At 49.7% G+C, this 19,709-nt stretch overlaps 1 protein-coding gene across 11 annotated transcripts in view; it reads left to right on the top strand.

The window, feature by feature from the left end:
- Positions 1-19,709, top strand: part of LOC119133919 (cell surface glycoprotein MUC18-like) — a 34,575-nt gene that overhangs the window by 994 nt on the left and 13,872 nt on the right. Inside the window, exons 2-24 of one of the 11 annotated variants that reach the window (XM_037270202.1) lie at positions 446-564; positions 634-765; positions 898-957; positions 1,035-1,130; positions 1,197-1,286; positions 1,372-1,437; positions 1,510-1,571; positions 1,638-1,730; positions 13,070-13,203; positions 13,335-13,563; positions 13,646-13,716; positions 13,782-13,869; positions 13,940-14,119; positions 14,222-14,349; positions 14,628-14,769; positions 14,857-14,972; positions 15,135-15,276; positions 15,349-15,479; positions 15,549-15,690; positions 16,050-16,085; positions 16,527-16,656; positions 16,736-16,859; positions 16,943-17,218. In XM_037270202.1, coding sequence (XP_037126097.1) covers positions 446-564; positions 634-765; positions 898-957; positions 1,035-1,130; positions 1,197-1,286; positions 1,372-1,437; positions 1,510-1,571; positions 1,638-1,730; positions 13,070-13,203; positions 13,335-13,563; positions 13,646-13,716; positions 13,782-13,869; positions 13,940-14,119; positions 14,222-14,349; positions 14,628-14,769; positions 14,857-14,972; positions 15,135-15,276; positions 15,349-15,479; positions 15,549-15,690; positions 16,050-16,085; positions 16,527-16,656; positions 16,736-16,859; positions 16,943-16,945 — 2,514 coding nt within the window. In that variant the 3' untranslated portion in view covers positions 16,946-17,218. The other 10 variants (XM_037270200.1, XM_037270199.1, XR_005100214.1 and 7 more) reach the window with 10 other exon arrangements.

The raw sequence follows: 19,709 nt of genomic DNA, 5'->3' as shown, positions 1-19,709 counted from the left end.
TGAATTTAGTAGGTAATACTAGATTTATTTTTGGGCTCTTTCTGAGAGGGTGACAGGAGCCTGTACCAAGTAGTACTTGGTGTCAAGGAAGTATCATGGAAGCGCAAGCTCTCAACTGAGAGGCCGGAGGATCAGAGTTTAGCTGTGAGCAGAGTCTAGACCAGGGGTGGGCAATTCCAGTCCTCGAGGGCCGGTGTCCTGCATGTTTTCTATGTCACCCTGTTGCAACACACCTGATTCAAATGGTCAGATAATTAGCAAGGTCTGCAGAAGCTGGATAACAATCCTGATCATTTGAATCAGGTGTGTTGCAGCAGGGAGACCTATAAAACATGCAGGACACCGGCCCTCAAGGACCAGAATTGCCCACCCCTGGTCTAGACAAACTCTATGTTTAAATGCCGAGAGTCTTGGCAAAGCTAATCGTGGTCCGTTGGCTCCTCAGGACACACATCGCCTGTACCGGGTGAAGCTGGAGGAAGTCACTAAATTGCAAAGCCGCTGCACTTCTGCCATCGCCCGCCACAGGAAGAAGCTTAAAGAACTCTCGTCGTCGCTCGTGCGGTAGGCTTGTTTGGCGCTGGTACGCGTCGTGGCGCAGGCTCTCACGCCAGCGCCGCTTCCTGTCTTTAGATGCGAGGCCGAGCAGCTCGGGCGTAAGTTGAGTCCAGTGGAAGCAGACTCTGTGGCTGACATCCGGGCGGCGGCGGACGAGCGAGCCCGCGCCTTCTCCGAGATGGAAGCCTTCCTCCCGAAGCCAAACGGGTTCGGTTGCCTCGGTTCGAAGCAAAGGGCACCCGAGTGGCGGTGTGCTTTCATATGTGTAGCACGCTTCCCCTCGCTCGCTCTTGTCGCCCCATCGCTTTGTTGAATGTGCGCTCGCATGCCCCTTTGCAGGTTGTACCTTACGCTGGTTCTGGGAAACGTCAATGTCACACTCCTCAATAAGCAGTCAAAGTGAGTGCCGCCCATCGTCACGGCGACCGCCTCCAGGGCACGCGCTGACGTCTCCCAACCCCATCTCCGCTGCGCAGATTTGCCTACAAGGATGAATACGAGAAGTTTAAGCTGATCCTCACGGTCATCCTCTTCCTCTTCTCCTTCACCTGTTGCTTTTTGTTCAGCTACAGGTGAGTCAAAGAGTGCCCGCTGCGCTTTCAGCGGCTCCGCCTCCAGCTTTGCCTTGATTCTGGCAGAGCTTTAGACGCCCTCTTCAACTTCCTCCTGGTGTGGTACTACTGCACGCTCACTATCCGCGAGAGCATCCTCATCAACAACGGCTCCAGGTAGGCCATTCGGCAAACGTCAGAGACGGACGAACGCACGTTGATGACCGTCCGAGCCGTACCATTCGCCGCCGTCCGCTTTCAGGATCCGAGGCTGGTGGGTGTTCCATCACTACGTGTCGACCTTCCTGTCCGGAGTCATGCTCACTTGGTGAGCGTAGACTTCACTTCTCTCTGGTCGAGCCCACGCCCGACGTGACATTTTGCCGGTGTCCGCTCGCAGGCCTGAGGGGATTCTGTACCAGATGTTTCGGCACCAGTTCCTCTCCTACTGCTTGTACCAAAGTAAAGTGGCTGGCGCCATGAGCAGCTTGCGCGTCCTTGCATGTGATCAGATTGTTCTTGTCTCAGGTTTCGTCCAGTTTCTGCAGTACTACTATCAGAGTGGCTGCCTTTACCGACTACGAGCCCTCGGAGAGCGACACAACATGGACCTCACTGTTGGTTTGTTTCGCTCCTTCGCAGGGCATTGCAGTACGATATCGCGTCTCTGTATTGGCACGTGGCCAAAATCGAGCGAGTGGCAAAATACAATTGCCCGAAACCAACGAACAGCTTCCTAGTTTTGATGCAGGTTTCTTCTTTTTTGCGCTACTTCAGAGGGTTTTCAGTCTTGGATGTGGCGGGGGCTCACCTTCCTGCTGCCATTCTTGTTCTTCGGTCACGTGAGTTGAACTCCCGCTGCTCAATCGTGTTGTGCCTTGAGAATGCAAGTTGAATTCTTTACACGGCCAAGCCTGCAACACAAAAACCTTTTAACGCAAATCATGCTTCCCCATTAAAATGAACAGAAGTGCCATAAATTTGTGTTTTATAACCAGGCACCCGTTCATATTGTACTTGATGAAAGTGTAAATTAACAAATGCGCATTTCAATAGAAGGCCAAGAACTTGAACCATTTTTGGGTGGCTTTTTATTTCACTTTATTGTGTCATGGCCACAAGGGCTGTACAGTACAGACTTACAGATGTACCACAATAATGTTAGTCAGAATGTTTGCCAGTGAGTAGTTTCTGTTCGCGAAGGCAAAGTGATGTGCCGGTTTGACTAAAATGTGTTGTCGGTCATCCTCACAGTTCTGGCAGATGTACAACAGCGTCACGCTCTTCAAGATGTTCCGGCTGCCGGAATGTAAAGAGTGGCAGGTGTGTGACTGGCCGAATACCTTTGTCTTCCCATGTTGAAGCGCTTTTGAAAAACGTAATGCTTGCTTGCGGCCGAGGTGGTGATGTGCGGCTGCTCCTACATGACGCTCTTCCTGGGCAACTTCTTCACCACACTGGGGGTGGTCTACCATAAGTACACGATGAAGCCAAACCAGCTCAAGTCCTTGTAGGACTTGAGCGTCTCGACCCCTGCCCGACCTCCGTTTGACCGCCGCAAAGCTTATCCGCTCTCCTCGAGTGGCCTTCGTTGGGAGACCTTTTAAAGAAGGAAAGTGTGTCCCTCTGGTGTATGGCTTGCCTTTAAAACGTGCTGAATAAAAGCACTCCTCCACCAAGGCACCTTGCTTTTAGGTTATCTACTCAATGTTATCGATTCGACAACGCTGCAGTGCACACGGCTTTTCTTGTTGGTGTTTTGCGGCTAGAATCGGAATTGTGAAGGGCAAATATGCATCACTTTCACTTGGTGAAATACATTGGACGAAATAGCTCGCGATAGTGAAAACGCACGATTGAAATTTCACCCACCACCTTCTAGCTGCGAACAAAATGCAGTGTCCGAAAATGTCCACAAGATGGCGGCATTGAGACGCTGCCTCCCGTTTTGGCCCTAGTTAAGTCTGTCATTTTTGTGTGATTATTTGGAGCGCCACAAGCGTCGTTTGGAATTGCAGATATGCGAACACAAGGTTCGAGCACGTTGCGCGCACATTGAGATGCATGAGCTCACAATTGTGAGATTCCTGTGACTGCGCACGACGTCGTCTGCTCTGTGATTTCAACATTTTCTGACACAAAGACATGAAAGGAGTCGGGGGGGGGGGCATAAAATCTGAAAGTTTAAGATGAAAAGCAGCTTTACACCCAATTTGCTGCGGCGGAACTTTCTGAAGATGGGAGGGGGGGTGAATGTATGCGTTCAGGCTGGAGGGCGAGGTTGGTGGAGGGGGGGATTCTCTTATGCCAGTTCGCGCCGGCCGCTTTCATGTGCCTCATTAGAAGCTGCGAGCAGCCCAGGGATAAACTGAGTCGAGGATGTGGACCTCACCTTTAGTTTTATTTATTGAATGGAAGAGATATAAGGCAGTGCTTTTGTCAAAATGAAGCGCTCTCAATCACCCAATAAGCCAAGGGTGGCCAACCCGCGGCTCGCGAGCCGCATGCAGCTCCTTGCCTGGTTCCATGTAGCTCCTTTACGTTCTTCTCAACATTTGTTTTTTGTATTTATTTATTTATTTATTTATTTGTGCGTGTTCGCTTTGCTTGAGTTCAATATGGTAATTTCGTCAAACGCTGCGTGTTCGCTTCACTTGAGTTCAATATGCTATTTTCGTCAAATGCGCATGAGGTGAATTCCCGCAAAGGAAAGGGGGGCAAACCCATTCGAGGAAACAATTGGTGTCAATTTCGCTCTCAAAATGGCAGGGAAAAATGCACAGCTAAACGTGGCCCATTTAAAACCGAGCTGGGGGGGGGGGGGGGGGGGGGGGGGGGGGGGGGTTAGTTCACGTGTGCTCATTTGTAGGATGTGGCTCTTTGCGGTAACACAGTAAAAAATATGGCTCTTAGTCTCTGTCTGGTTGGCGGAGGGGGGGGGGGGGGTAGTTCATGTGTGCTCATGTGTATGATGTGGCTCCTTGCGGTAATGCAGTAAAAAAAATGTGGCTCTTAGTCTCTGCCTGGTTGGCCACCCCTGCAATAAGCCATAGGGTGGTGCCACATAACTACCTCTATCTAAATAAAGCGCCTCATCCCACTGCAGCATAGTTCCTTGACAAGAAATGTACAGTCTTTGGATAAGGGACATTTTGCGGAGCGGCAAAACCTTACACAAAATGATGATAATACATTAGATTAAAAAATATAACTATTTTTCAATTAAAATATGCCACAGGCCAATCTTAAAGGAGCCGTTCCGCAACTGTCTTCTGTCTTCAAGCCAACTGGCCTCCCTGCAGGAGGCAAATCAAGAGCCGCTCCGTCGGGGCCTGAGAAGCTCGTCCGCCAGGGAAGCTTGTTATCTGGAGCGGGCCGGACGCGCGCTCACTTCCTCTGGGAGGTGAGAAGCTTCGATCACAGCCATGATCAAAGGAGACGAAAGAAGAAGTGAAGCCCTGAAGGGGACCGAGAGGAGTCTCTGATTAAGGTGAGGATCCGACGCTGTGCGCTATGAGGACACAAGTCTAGGGACACAACTCGTGAAGACGGATTGCGCTATTGTAGGCTTCCAGCTATTTGGGAACGTTGTGCTTAAACGAGTTTGGGGTGGAAGGATGACCCTTGTGATGAACTCCAACGAGTGAACTCCATTATTTTCTTGCGGTCGTAATACAAGGGCGGGGAACCTTTTATTTTTGACTCAGTGATGAACCTATGCTCATCCTATAGCTGATCGTACATATTTGTTTGCGTGTCGCATCGTATCTTTACCCTAAAATTTGCTGAGGACTTTTTACCTGCTAACGATGCCAATCGGAGATTATGGGTGTCATAATTCATTCAAGTGTTTTAGCTAAAGGCGCGAGTCAAAGGAGCCCCTCTCGAAAACAAGTGTTAATGCTGTAAACGCCTCTCTTGCTTCCCCGCCATCATTAGCAAATGAAGTCCCACAGCAGCAGGGCGCACTCACGCTAATGTCAACTGTGAGCAGAGCGCAATGAAATATGCAACATTTAATAAGGGGAGGGGGGCGACGTGATTGCATCTACTAGTCAGGCTGAAACCTTCACGCCCCACGCCGAGTGTAGGAAAAAAGAGAATTCATTTTTATTTAAAGGCAGTCGGCCCCAGCAAGACAACCGTGCGCCGAGCCCCCCCATTCAGCAAATTGATTGCGCACTGAGGGTTGCCATAGCAGCCACCAAATTCAGACAGGCAGGACTATTTATTTATTTATTTGCCCCCCTCTCTCGTGGAAGAATCAAAGTGCATTTTGAAGCAACCCGTGTGCCTCTGACTTATTTTTTTCAAGACCACAATATTAAAATATAAACAGCTAATGGAAATGATTAAATGATTGCAAAATAAATCATTCTACTCCCTTCGAATTGGCATTAAAATATCTGCCCCCCCAAATAAGGAAGGGATAAGTAAAAAAACAAGTGAATAGCCACCTGTGTCCAAGCTGCAGTGCCTTGTCAATTTCATTGAAAACTGGTCATGAATGTTTGTTCAGCACATTCAAATGTGGATCAAGTACGTGTGTATAAGTAGATGTAAATACTCGTGTGTTGTCTCCTTCACTTATTCTTGCGTCCTTCACTTATATCCTTATCACCTTCTTTCCTGTCCGCGTTTCTTTCTAGTGTCTCCTGTCTTCTTGCGTCCTTCCTCAGTCTCGTTTCCTTTCTCAATACTTCCTCGTCACCTTCCTCCACCCTTGCTCCCCCCCTCCTCCTACTACTACTCCCGCCTCCTCCTCCTCCTCCTCTCCTTCCTCCCCTTCCCCCTCCTTCTCCGGGTTTCGTGGTGCACTCTTCCAACTCGCTCTCCGACGCACTTGTTTGTAGCTTGAGTGCAGCGATCATCGACGGACGTCATGACTCTCCAGCAACAAAGAGTGTTTGCGTGTCTCCTTCTCGCGCTTCACGGCTGGAGCGGTGAGATTAAACCAACTTTTGGTACTTTTTTTCATTTGTGACTAGTCTTTGAAAGGTTTTACGCAGTCTCGTGCGCGTAACTTGTTGGTATCATGTCGCTCCCTGTATCGCATGGTTAATTTGAACGTATGTAATTAATACACACTCACTTTATACAAATAGCTTTATGTATATCACTTTAAAAAAATTGATTAATGATTTAACGCAGCGGACAAACTCGCTGTTGTCAAATGCTTTAAAGGTGTTTTTAAATAAGCCTCTTGATTTAACCGATAATTTGCAGTTTGGAACATTTTCATCAAGTGTTACAGAAAAGCCCCGCCCCCTTTTTTCCCAATTGTTGCCGATATGTTCAATATATAAGCACAATAAAAACATTTTTTTATTACGGTCCAAACTGACGATTAGAGACATTTGACAATTGAATACGCGTCATGTTTTCAGTTGCTGAATTTAACGTTGATTTGAATCCTCCACTACAGTTTGGCCGCCACTGTACTGCGTCATTTGTACGTTCATCTTTTGGAGTCACGAAGACTGCTGCCCGACTCTCATAGTTTCTGTCACCGGCGTATGACTTGTTTGAACTGGAAGTTTAATGTTAGTTTATGTATGCAGTAGCAGTTTGTTGTATGTTTGCACCCTGCGTTTCCCACATTAGCTAACGATAACACCTGGGGGAACAACCTGGGATATATATATATATATATTCTGTAATGTGTAATTAGATTGAGCGCAGAGCTGCCTTGTCTCTCAAGAGCCTCAGCGGCGCGGTACGTATTTTGTTTTTTGACAATAGAGGTTTCTTTGGCGCCATCCGAACCACAAGCTGCCAAAATATTTCCTCGGACTCCCAAAGACTTTGAGTCACGTCTGGCTTGATTTTTTATTTTTTTTGTACTCGCGATCAGCAGTAACATCTCATTAAATGTCAGTTCAAGTGGATTTATTCAGTAATGCTATTAATGGCGATTAATGACTATTATCCATGGAATACAGAAGGGGGGGATTGGACAGAAATCTGGACTCGCTTGTTGTCGTGAAGCAAATAGAGCAGAGCTAGCATAAAATAGCCCTAATGTTGAAAATGTGCCTCCCAAAATCAAAAAGCATGCAGACGATGCTTCTCCCAGCCTGAATGCAAACGTAACGACATGACGGACAACATGTGGTGACTTTTCCTACCTGCCTTCTGGTGAGCCGTGAGCGCTTGCGTAGACGTCGGTCAAAAGCGACGTGTAACCGAAGCCGGCTTTTAGCGTCCGCACACAAATCGAGGCCGGAGCGTCCCCTACCCTAACCACACTCCCCTTATCCTTATTTTTGCCTCGTCTTAATTAGGTTTACGGCAACCTAATCTAACTAAAGCTGTCTGTTTTGGGATTAGTTTGCCGGCCGCCGACGGAGAAGCCGCCCAACCGGGTTTTCGTTAAAACCAGAGTCCCGCTTCCCTAACTGCAATTTGGGACCAGGCGTGTCATTCATGGCAGCATACTTGCGGAAATGGGATGAGAGAAGCGGCTGTGCTGTGGAATGACTGGAAAAGCAGACATTGCGGGGCTGCAAAAACAATTTGCTGATAGCTCGCATGATGGTCGCTTTGGAAATGTGAAGCTGAAAAGAGCAAGATGCTGCAATGGGCTGCATCGTTTCTCCCTCCCGGATTTGCTTGCACAAACCCTGAACCCAAAAAGGCTTGACAATGAAATAACTTGTACAACTTGCAAGCCAATCAAAAGTGACCCAGCCGTGGCCCATTTGAAAGGTTCGGTTCGGCTCAGATGTTTTGGGACAATCAAAGCCGAAGCCAAAGGCCATTTTTTCCCTAAGGCTTTTGTGTGCGCGCGCTCTCCTCGTGTCGGACTGATGTCAGAGCGGGATTTTATTTCCAGAAGCAGCTGCCTGCGTAGTTTGAGCCCACACCTTCTGGGAGGGAATTTCTCTGCCGTCGCTCCAGTCTCTGAATTGTTTGTGCGCGAGCGTCGAGCCGATTGCGCTTGGTGCGCTTTTTGTCTGCTCCCTTGTTAAGCAAATGTTTTGCCAGGACGCTTGTTGAGAGTTCAAGTTGGACAGCCAGGCGCTTGTGCTTCTCTGACACGCCCAAAAACAGCAACGTCCCGTCAAAGGAGCCTCGTGAGAAACACAAAGGTTGTTGGCATATGTGGCCATCTGCGTGTGACGTCCATTCATATTTGGGGGGCTCTCTCTTGGGCCATCGCCACCCAATTTTTGGTAAAAGTGCAGAGCAACAACAGCGGCGACAAAAGCCCACCTTGTGCGCTCCAGCGGCAGCTGTGCACATCTGACGCCTTGGATTGCTGCGCGAGGCGCACGTCTCATGTTACACGGAAACCGACACCGCAATAGTTGCGGGGACCTTCCCGCCTTTTGGGAGCCGTGACCCCCCTCACTTCGATCTCACGTGCTTCTCTTGTGCCCCTCTTGTGCCTTTTTGGGGGGCTGTTTGGCTTGCTCAAAATGTTCTCCCAAGCCCTGGTGCCAGAGGTGTGAAAGGTGACCTCCGTAGCATGATGTCAGCAGCCAAGAGTTTTACTTCCAGCTTCAAGTCACCCCTCCGGTAGCGGATATATGAGAGCAGGCGCGTTTCTCGTCAGGACAAAGCCGATGCCGCTGATACGTCTCTGCGTCATTTGCTCGGGGCGTCACCTTTGTTCCAAGGAACGACGAGTCGTCTGATGGGGATGTTGCTGTCTGACCGGCGTGAACACGGAGACCTTGTAAAAGTCTATTTACGTCGTATTTGGCAGCTGGAAGTATCGAGTATCTGCGATTTCGGTAACAAAATCGGAAGTCTAACATTTTGGGTGACGGAAGAGCCATGAAGAACCACTCAAAATAGCCAACTGTAAACTAGCACTCGCCATCGATTGAGTATTTGGACTCAATGGGGTTTAATCCGAAGAAGCTGTCATTGAAAATGACCACGATTTGTGTTCATTTTCAATCAACACGCAAAGTGTCAACTTAGCAAGCTGAAAGTTGTGTGACTCCGCTGCGATGTTGGGTGCGCTGCCAGCCACCCACCTGCCCACGCACTCGTTACCGCACCAGCGTCAGCATCTGTTGGCAAATTCGAAACCAGGCCAGCTCCAGCGCCAACTTTGAAGTCCAAAAGACCTTTTTTACACGGGCAGCACATGAATATTCACTCCGAGTCCGTTTTGCTATTGCGCTAATGAGCTTCATCCCGCCCTCACCGCAAACTGTGCAGCCATCCGCCGCCTTTCCTCATGTTGTCGTTCCTTTTTTCCCCAGAGGGCTAATCTCTTTAAGTGTCTCCCTGGATCGCATAACTAAGAGCGCCGGTGAAAGAATTTGCAGCTGTTGATTTACAATGACTGCATGCTGTCCCTCGTCCTACACGGCATGCTTAAAAATTAGAGTGGCTCTAAAGTTCAACCCATTTGCAGTTACACCAAAATTGCCATGAACCAGTTTTGTACAAGATGTCACAATCGGGATTCATATGGGCGGACGGGACTTTTCGGGTCATTTAGCGCCCACTGGGCACGGCCGGTGTCTTTTGAAAAGGTGTCTGATGAAAGCTGGTATGCAATCCACCTGAGCGTCGGGAGTCTGCCTTTGCCCCCCCCCCCCCCCCCCCCCCCCCGATTGAAGCACGGAGAGACAAGCAGAGGAGCTCGTCAGTGAGCACTGCAAAGCACGCCCTGAGTTCCGCTCATATAATATGCATTGGTATTGATCAAGCAGATCCCATGCAGAGGGAGCTACATTTCATAAATCAACAGATGATGTTTTCATAACTTGTCTTGTCCGTACAGTGATGAAATGTATGTTAACTGAATCCAAAGTCAATATTTTTCAAAGGCGTGGCCAACTAAACGTGCTGACGCTGAGTAAGCCAGAGTGTGACTCAGCAAGGCCCCCTTAAGACTCACAACGCTGCAGGCTTCAGGTTGGCATCTGCTGCCCAGCGGAGGCCCGGAACACTGATTTCAATCCTCCAAGGCGCCATTGTGCAGATGGCCGAAAGCGCAATGGCATTGTGCTGCTCGCAGTCGGCAAAGGGCCGCAAACAAGATGGAGTCTTGCTCACTGTTACTGTTTTTCAGGGACATTTGTTTGTTGGGTCAATACGTTGTGGGGGCAGGAGGCGGCCCTTAGCGCCGGCGTGCTTTGCGCCATGACCGCCCGCCGGTGGTGTTTGCACAACAATCGGAAGAAAATGTCAACAAACGCTGGATTTGTTCACGGGAGTTCTCCGCTTGCTTTTTGGTCTGCCGGATCGGACTTATCAAGCCAATCATGAGCTCGTTTGAAAGCACTGTTTCCGTGTCTTTGAAGGACTTTTGTACTCAGCCGCGCCGGATTATTTTAATCTGACGTGTCAAGAAATGTGGAGGTTTATCTGAGCTTGTCAGCTCTATTGCAACCGAGGTGTGACCATCGTGGCGGTTGTGCTTTCAACTGGTAATTGTGCTGTTGAATTGGGCATGGCCGTCTGCGGGCGGGGTGGGGGGGGAGTCGCCCGCTCCCTCATTATCGCAGCAGTGCGTCCGATTGCTACGATTTTCTCTTTGACGTCAAGCATCTTGGCTGGGGGAAGGTGTGGCATCAGAGTTTTGATCCCGCCGAATCCCCTGGTGTCTGGCCGACGGGATCAAAGGGATGGGCCCGTGGTGGGCCAGCGGCCTGCCAGTGGCCTTTGTTTGGCACAGGATCCATTTTTCCGTGGAAGTTTTTCATGTCACGGCACCGATATGCAATTGACAACGCTCCGGACCCAAAGGGGGTCACGGATCTGAAATTGCATAAGGAGCTGCCTGTGAGGAGATTTCTCGCACTCGCTTATCCCTCACTCTTGTGTGCCAAAGAAGAGTGGACTTGCTCGCTCCTCGCAAACCGTCACTGCGGGAACGCACCTCCGGGAGATTTGTGCTTCATTGTGCTCCCGAAAACTCTGCTCTGCTTAGCTCTGCGCATGTGTGTGCACGCGGGTGTCCTCGCTTTGATGTCAGACTGCGCTTTGTCCGTCCGGCAGGTGTTAAAGCGCGTGGAGGACCTCCTGCTTTTTTTCCTTTGCACGGTCTGATGGAGCCTCTCTTGGCCCACCTCCCCAAAGTCTAGAAGTTAACTTTACTCGGTGTCCGAATGTCAATCAGCCAACGTGTGCTTTCATGCCGAAGTTAACTTTGCTCGGCGTCCGGCTGTATCAGCCAAAGTGTGCTTTCATGCCAAGCATGACATCACGTGAAACTCTCGAGCCGGCCAGCGAGGACGGTCGTGTCCCCCTAACGACGACTTGCCAGATTTGTTTTTTTCCAGCAGTTGGCCTTTGACCCTGGCACAGATGAGCTCGCACAGGCTCCTATTCAGTTTACTTTGGAATCCACTTTCTTTTCATAAACGGTGCAAATTCTTTTGGTTTGGGAGCAATGAATGATGACGTTGATGATTGGAGGCTGGCGGCTGCTGGGCTGTACATAGCACTCAGCGTTTTGCTCTTTCATTTGCAATTGATCAATATTGGATAAAGACTTCTTACTTGGAGGCGTTGTTTTTGTCTGAGTCCCCCGATAGCAAATTCGTTTTGGGTCGTCGTCGTAATTTCCTTATTGCCTGCTTATTGGTGTCGTCTTTCCTTGATGTGACTCTGCGTCGACTTCATTTTGGCTTTAGCACCGTTCCGGTCGGCACGCGCAACCTTTGCAATCATCTAAGATTGATTTTGTGTAAGCGGTGAATTCTTCACCTTAGCCTTTCGACGGCCTCTGGCTTCCTCAAAGGTCTGTTGTGAAAGGCCACATTGTGCGTCGCCGGCGTGTCTTCTCTCGTGTGCTGATAAGCAGTCGCACGACGGGACCGATCCTGTCAGCGCATTCAAATCATCGTCTTTGTTGCTGTTTTTTTTGTTTTCTGATGAATCAGGCAAGTCACTGTCAAGATTGCTCACATACAGGTGGGACTTTTGGTCGTCAGGGTCCGTAGATCACGGCCCGTGCGCACTTGCCACATAAAAGCACAATGGGAAGAGATAAGAAGCAGACCCAGTTTGGTTAAATCCTCGACAACCCCCCAGCGCTAAGCGGATTAGCCCAAAAGTTGGAGCAATGCGGCCCCAAAGAGCAACAATATTTTTTGTGCAAATATATTTTGTCATTTTTGGGGCTGACTGAAAAAAAAACAGCTTGAGCGCACCGTGAACTGTTTTTTACCTCTCGTCTTGCGGTTGGCGTGAGTCTTTTTTTCTGTGCGGAGGCATGTGGTCCACCCAGATGGGGGGGGGGGACAATGGCTCAGCCGTTGTCTTTGAGAAATGCTTGGCTGAGCGCCCAACGCGACGAGGAAGGGTGGGCAGGCGGGCGGGAGAAAAGGGGGACAGAACGAGGCGGGCGGGCTGCCACTGGGGGCATGGCGAGCCAGACGGGGGCAACTGGGCGTCTCTCTTCATGCTTGCTCTGCTTTAGCAAAAGCGCAAAACGTCGAGAAGGACCCCAAGGTCCAGCTCTTGTCGCTTGGCTTTGTCCAACGGCGGTGGCTGAGTACTTTCGGCGCATTAAGACAGAGGCATCAAAAAAAAAAAAAAGATGTCGCCACAACCAGTCGTGAGGTATTAGTCAAAAAACAGGCTCTTTGATTAATGGAAATAAATCAAGGAGTTTGATCTGGCAGCGCAAGTGGAGCGCAAGAGTCTCTCTCCTCCAGCCAGCCAGATTTTGTGGGCCAAATTTATTTCTTAACTGCGTGTGAAATCAGAGCAGCCAACATGGCTGGAGAACAACTTGGCTAAGCGATTTGACAGTCCTGTGTCGCCTTTTTTGGCCTGAATTTTGGCCTGAATTTTGGCCATCGTGTCCGTGAAACTGTTTTGGAGGCCAAGACGTGTCTGTCGGCCAGATGGAAGGAAGCCAGACCGAAAAGTACAGAGAACAGGCAGGAAGCTTTTTCTTTGTTCTGCTTCTGTTCTCATCTGTCTTGTGCCCCCCCCCCCCCCCCCCCAAACGGCGCTTAGGGATGCTTTGTGTGTATTTTCAGTGTGCGCTCGAGTGGAGGTGAGCATGCAGGAGACGGTGGAGGTGTACCTGGGTGACTCGGCCCACATCCCCTGCCAGTACAACTTCAGCCAAGCGGACAGCCTTCCAGAATTCGTCATGTTCCAGTGGTTTGTGGTGCGTGACCGCAAATTCCACAGACGGTCGATTGTTCCATTTTGCCTTGCTTCCTTGGATCGTCGTCCGCGTCGTCAGCGCGCGATTCCCGCATGAAAAGCACTTGTGACGTCCGCAACCGCCGTCCACAGAAAGACCGGGTCAGCAGCTCCCGCATGCGCATCTACTATGTCGATGAGAACGACGACGTGGCGGACGAGGGCACTGAGTTCAGCGCTCGCATCCGGGTGGCCGTGGACCAGCGCGCCACTCGCCTCACCGTCCAGGAAGTGCAGCTGTCCGACGAGCGGGACTTCATCTGCCAGGTGAACGGCGTCTCGGCCGGCGCCGCCGAGAGCAAGACACGCCTCAGGGTCTTTGGTGAGGAAGCGCGGCGAAAGCGCCGACGTCGTCAGGCCACGCCTTGAGAACACTTAAAGTGACGTGTGTGCTTCCGCTCCAGCTCCTCCGGAGGCTCCGCTCATCCAGGGCGTCCGAGCCGGGATAAGCGTTAATGCCGAGGCGCCGTCCGAGGTGAGTGGCTTTGGACTCCCACGCGAGACTAACCGCGCCAGACTAACTGGCGCCGCCACCTTTAGGTGGCCACCTGCGAGGCCCGCAACGGTTTTCCCAAGGCCAACATCAGGTGGTACAAGGACAAGATGCCTCTGGTGCCTTCGGTGGGAAGTAAGCCACGCCGTCGTTGGCGCGTTGTGATTTGCAGTGCCCCGTCTCTGAGGTGGCCGCTTGTGATCAGGTGTGAATGTGCGGACTGTCTACACGGTGGAGTCGAGCGGCTTGTACTCGGTGCGCAGCACGCTGGAGTACCGGGTGCTCAAGGAGGACAAGGATGCCAACTTCTCCTGCGAGGTCAGCTTCTTGGTGCCAAGCGCCATCAGGACCGTTGAGTCCGCCGCTGTCGGCGTTACCATTCACTGTGAGTCCACGCATAAGCGAGTTGGAATTGCCATCAACACACTCAGACTGTTCACACACTCGCCGAAGTGAGACTTTGCAAGCATGTGTGTGTGCGCCACAGACCCAGCCACCATGGTGGAGCTGTGGAGGGAGTCGCCCAAGGGCTTGATCAAGGAGGGCGACACTGTGTTGCTGCGTTGCCACGGCGATGGCAACCCCTCACCGACCTTCAATTTCAGCAGAGAACGAGTAAGAATGAGAAGGGGAGGGGGGCTTTTTTTCTGTCCAAAAATTCTCCCGAGAGCTGGGCTGGGATCTCTGCTCTGCCCATTGGTGCGAAACCCGTTAATGCCTGGCACGCCGCACTCCATCCAGCTCAAGTGCTAGCCAACAAGCTAACTTTGAGCTAGCGGCCTCAGCCTGGAAATGCAGCCAATTCCAAAGAGTGGCGGCTCTTTGGCAAAGAGCTTCCCGATGCAAAGTCCACTTCTTGGTTTGAGGGGACCACTTATCAATGTTTGCGGCAGGAGCTCGGTGCGGAGGAGGACTTGGACAGTAACGGCAACGTCCTGATGCTGTGGGCGGTGTCGCGCGCGGACCGTGGCCTCTACCGCTGTCAACCCCAGGACAGCACCAAGCTCAAAGGAGAGGTGGAGCTCAAAGTGCACTGTGAGGACACACACACACACACATGCACGCACGCGCACACACACACAGGATCCACTTGACAAATCCTCCGTGCTGATGCGTGTTCAGACCTGGACCCCGCTGTGGTGGTGCCCAAAGAAGCTGAGGCCATGTTCAAAGGGGAAGATCTGACCGCATCGTGCAACGCTCTGTCCTCCCTGAAAACATCGACTGCCTGGTACAAGGTTTGTAGGCCCAAGTTTCAAAGTAGTGCCCGGGCGGGCGGCTTGGGGCTTCACCCGAGCACAGGACGCGGCGGGGGCCAACAGTCCGAAAAGCCAAGCCAGACTGGAACATGACGTGTGGTGCTGAAGTGTGTCAAAACCATGAACTGAATGTGCAAGCAGGGCGGCCAGATAGTAGGTGTGGGAAACACGCTCCGTCTCCAGGACGCCACCTACGAGACGGCCGGAGAGTTTGTGTGCGAGGTGAGCGTTCCCGACTTGCCCACCTTGCACACCAGCGGCTCCATCCACATCGTCGTCCACGGTCAGTCCCCACCCCAAAGAAAAAAAGTCCTGCGCCACGCGAGCTAGTGTGTCATGCCTCTCTGCTGCGCAGGCGCTCCGCAGTTAGTGGGCGAGGAACGGGAGGTGCACCTGGACGAGGCGCTAGGCAGGACGCTCAACCTGAGTTGCGAGGCCCGCGGCCACCCTGCGCCCAGCATTGAGTGGATTTTCGACGGCGGCCCGGTGACTCGCCGCTGCTTTTGCTTCTGCCGCAACAGCAGCGGCCCGCTGACCTGCGCTTTGCCACCGCAGATGTGGCGTGAGGTGTTAAGCGAGTCCGGTGACCACGCTACCCGCAGCGTGGTGAGTGTCGCTGTCAACTCGGACATCGGCGTTGCATGCAACGCCTCCAACCGCTTCGGTGCTGACGTCAGAGCTTTTAGCATCAAAGCTGGTAAGCCCAATACTACGAGATGGGGTGCGTGAGCAAATCAAAAGTACTTTTGCCACAATCAAAGTCGAACTGTGTCTTGGCCGAAAGGCGAGTTGCTTTGTAGACATTGTAATTGCCTATTGATGCCACAAGAGGGCAGCCAATTGTCTTTAAGTCAAACTCAGTTCACCTTCGCAAGCAAGATGATGCACGATGGCAGCAAAGCACTAACTTTTGCCCTATTGAAGCTCCTCAATTCACTTCATCCTCGTTGTTTGGCACCAAAGGAATACTTTGACGCTTTTGGCCTCAGTACGAACGCAGGTGTTTGTGTGTGTATGAAGTAGCGTGTAAAAGTGTGTTGTTCTACTTATTCGCAGTTCCCCTGGTCACCTCCGGCGTGCCCTTCTCTTCTGGTAAGATGATTGTTCACTGGCCCACTGGCTCATTTCATGGCCGCCTCACCAAACACTGTCTGTCCTCCTCCGCCTCCTCCTCGTTTGACAGCAAAAGGCTTTGAGGACCCGCTCCATGCCTTATTGATGATCTCGAGCTCTCGTTGCGGGACTCTCGCCTGAGGGTGGATTAAATATTCTCTTTTGCATCGAGAGAACATGGCGGGCCTTTGAATGACCGGGTGAAAATTCTCACTCATTACAGTATCGAAGCGGCGTGCCATCCGCTTGCACGTTTTTTCGCGAACTAAACAACATTCTGTCACATTTGTATTGCCAAGTTGATTTTAGTTGCTCACCCGCAGTCAGCAGTTGATGTTCACGAATAAAAATCCAAGTACCTTTTTGTTGTCAAGCAAGGCCCCCGTGCGTCGAATCGCTTGTCCTTGTGCCTTTGTGTAGCGGAGGGGGGCCGCGTGATCATCGTGGTGGTCATCCCGTGCCTACTGCTGCTGGCTGTCCTGGGCAGTGCGCTCTACTTCCTGCACAAGAAGGGCAAGATCCCGTGCGGGCGCTCGGGGAAGCAGGACATGTGAGTGGTGCCCGTCTTGGGCCACACGCACCCGGCCGCCCTTTGTGAAATGTCTCCTCCCCCCAACCAACGCCAGCAGCTCCCAGGAGAAGAGCGCCAAAGATGACATTGTGCTGGAGATGAAGAACAACGCAGAGGCCAAGACCGAGGACACGGTGCTCCTCAAGACTGTCAATGTCGACAAAAACGGCACAAACGGACAGGTAAATTTTGCCACCGCTGTGGAACAATCAAGTTATGAGGACAAAATGGTGAGGATCTGCTTGAACGTTCTGGCATTTTCTAGTGAAGGTATCGGCGGTGGAGGAGCTCATCAGCAGAGACTCCAATCACACAGTCCTGTCATCAGACACAGTAATTTTACACGCACGCACGCACACACACGCGCGCACACACACACGCACACAGAACAAAAACACAACACAAACACACGGTTTGAGTCAGTGTTTTTTATTTTGTAAAAGTACTGTTTGCTGTTTGTTTCATTATCGCTTTGCTGTCAAAGTGTACATATGATCTACATATTTTGTTATTTAAGATACACACCTACACATTCACACAACTGCTGTTTCTCCTTTTCCCACTTCGTAAAGTGCCAGTGGACTGTTGCTGGGCAAATTTCAAAGAGGCAAGCTGCTTTGCCTGGTTTCGTTCATTCTGGAGACTTCTGCGGGATACACTGAATATGTCTCTATTTTATAATGTGTGGTTTTTTACCTGTTTGGCATGTTGTTCATACGTGTGCTCACATTGATATAACCGTGAGCCGAGACAGTTAGAGTACTTTCGAAGTGAACATTTCAAATCCCGCTGGGCCCGTGTTGTGAATGACATCTAGCGTTTTTATATTCTGGTGAATTTTTGGGAACAGTTTTTTTGTTTGTTTATTTGTTTTGTGTTGTGCTCTGCTGAGTTAGGGAAGACTCCGCACCACATTGTTGTAAATCAGGGGTGTCCAAACTACGGCCCGCGGGCCAACTGCGGCCCGCGGCAAATTCTGAAAACATAATTGAATATGGCCCGCACAAGAAGCTTGAGCTCAACTCTGTTGCACTTCTCGGTTTCAACACTAGATGGAGCCCGCCACACAAATGAAATCAAGTGAAGAAAAACTTTTACCGCGAGTCCCCAGAAATGGCTGCACCGAAGAAACGCAAAATAGCAAGTGAGTGTAGAATATTTCAAACACGTTGGGAAAATGAGTATTTCTTCAAAGAAATCAACAGAAAGTGTGTCTGTTTGATTTGTACTGAAGATGTTGCTGTGATGAAAGAGTATAATGTCCGCGCATTTACTCCCGGGAGCCGTGTCAGAAAGCTCGGTGCACACTCGCAAGTGCGTGTGCGTACTCAGTAGTACGTAGTAATCTCATCTATCAGTGCCGAATTTCGAGTGTCGGCTGTGACGTCAATATTCTCGTAATTCGCGCGCTGAGTTTTCAGATACAGTTTTACGCTAATGCCACCCACAAACCTTCCCCTGGAATCCTTCCATTAAAATGAGTGGCCCGAAGAAAAGAAAGGACTGAGTGCCGAATGTTAAAGAGTGGACAATTTGGCTCGACCTACGTGTGTGAGAAGACGTTCAGCCACATGAACGTCAACAAAGCCCGTCACAGATCTAGGTTAACGGACCGACACCTCGGCTCTATCCTAAGAATTACCACAACAAATTTTACTCCAGACTATGATGCACTAGCAAAAAAGGGAAACCAACAATACTATTGATTTCTTTATTCCTTTATTTAGATGTATTCTTCAAGATGATGAATTTGGTCAGAATGTTTGCCATTGGATGTGATTTCACCTCATTAGATAAACATATTTCATAAATCTAACCTGCAGGCGCTGAAGTGATGGAAAATGCTATTCATCATAAAAGTGTCGTATTTAATAAGAATCACTGATAGTAGTTTTTTGGTGAAATATTTTTTTAATGCTGTTAATAAATGCATTTGTTTTCAAAAAGCTTTTTTTTAATATCCATGCTTTAGTATCTACTAAAAGTAAAAACCTTTTATGCAATGACCTTTACATGTCATTTATATTACTTCACACAAACACTACATCCATCTGCTCCTGGTTCGGCCCCCCGGTCAAAATTTAGAACCCAATTCGGCCCGCAAGTCAAAAAGTTTGGCCACCCCTGTTGTAAATGAACACTTTTTCTTTTTTACTTCCTTTTTTCAAAAAAAGTGTGTAAATTAACATTCATTGATGCTTGTGTTTTTTTAAACAATGTTTTTGCAAGAAAATGCCAATTAAAAAGTTTAATATGTTTGCGCTTATGTCTGTCAGCGGCCACTTTAGAGGCCGGTGTGTGCTGATTTGCATTGAACACGATTTTAGATGAGAATGGTTCTTTCTGGACACTGCCATGTGCATATTTGTGCAACCGCGTCGTCTCAGTTTATGGTTAACTCTGTGTAAAACAAACCAAAAGGTTCTTTGAGTTGACAGCGAATCAACTGTCTATTCGTTTGTCACCTGTCAGTAAATTCCCTAAAGAAGAATAAAAGACAAATCGGAGCAACTCGGAAGAGAACTAACGTCACAGAATGGATATACAGTGCTGGCCAAAGGTGTTGGCACCCTCGCAATTCTGTCAGGTAATGCTCAATTTCTTCCAGAAAGTGATTGCAATTACAAATGATTCGGTATTATCTTCATTTATTTTGTTTGCAATGAAAAAACACAAAAGAGAATGGAAAAAGAGTCAAATCAATTGTCATTTTACACAAAACTCCAAAAATGGGCCGGACAAAAGTATTGGCACCCTCAGCCTAATACTTGGTGGCTCAACCTTTAGATGAAATAACTGCTTCAGGTCTGGACTCATTGCTTTCCACTTTAGAAGTCTCCGGTGCTTTCTCTCAAATAATTTTCTAGTGCATTTTGAAGTGTACAAGCGGTATAGAAAATGGATGGATGGACATTAAAGTCAAACAAAATGAACATTTTAATACCAAAGCATTTATAATTGCAATCATTTTCTGGGAGACCGTTGACTATTATCGACAGAATTGCTGGAGCGCCAATACTTTTGGCCAGCAC

Source organism: Syngnathus acus, chromosome 14, assembly GCF_901709675.1.
Source record: "Syngnathus acus chromosome 14, fSynAcu1.2, whole genome shotgun sequence".
NCBI lineage: Eukaryota > Metazoa > Chordata > Actinopteri > Syngnathiformes > Syngnathidae > Syngnathus > Syngnathus acus.
This window is presented reverse-complemented; position numbering and strand designations above follow the sequence as displayed.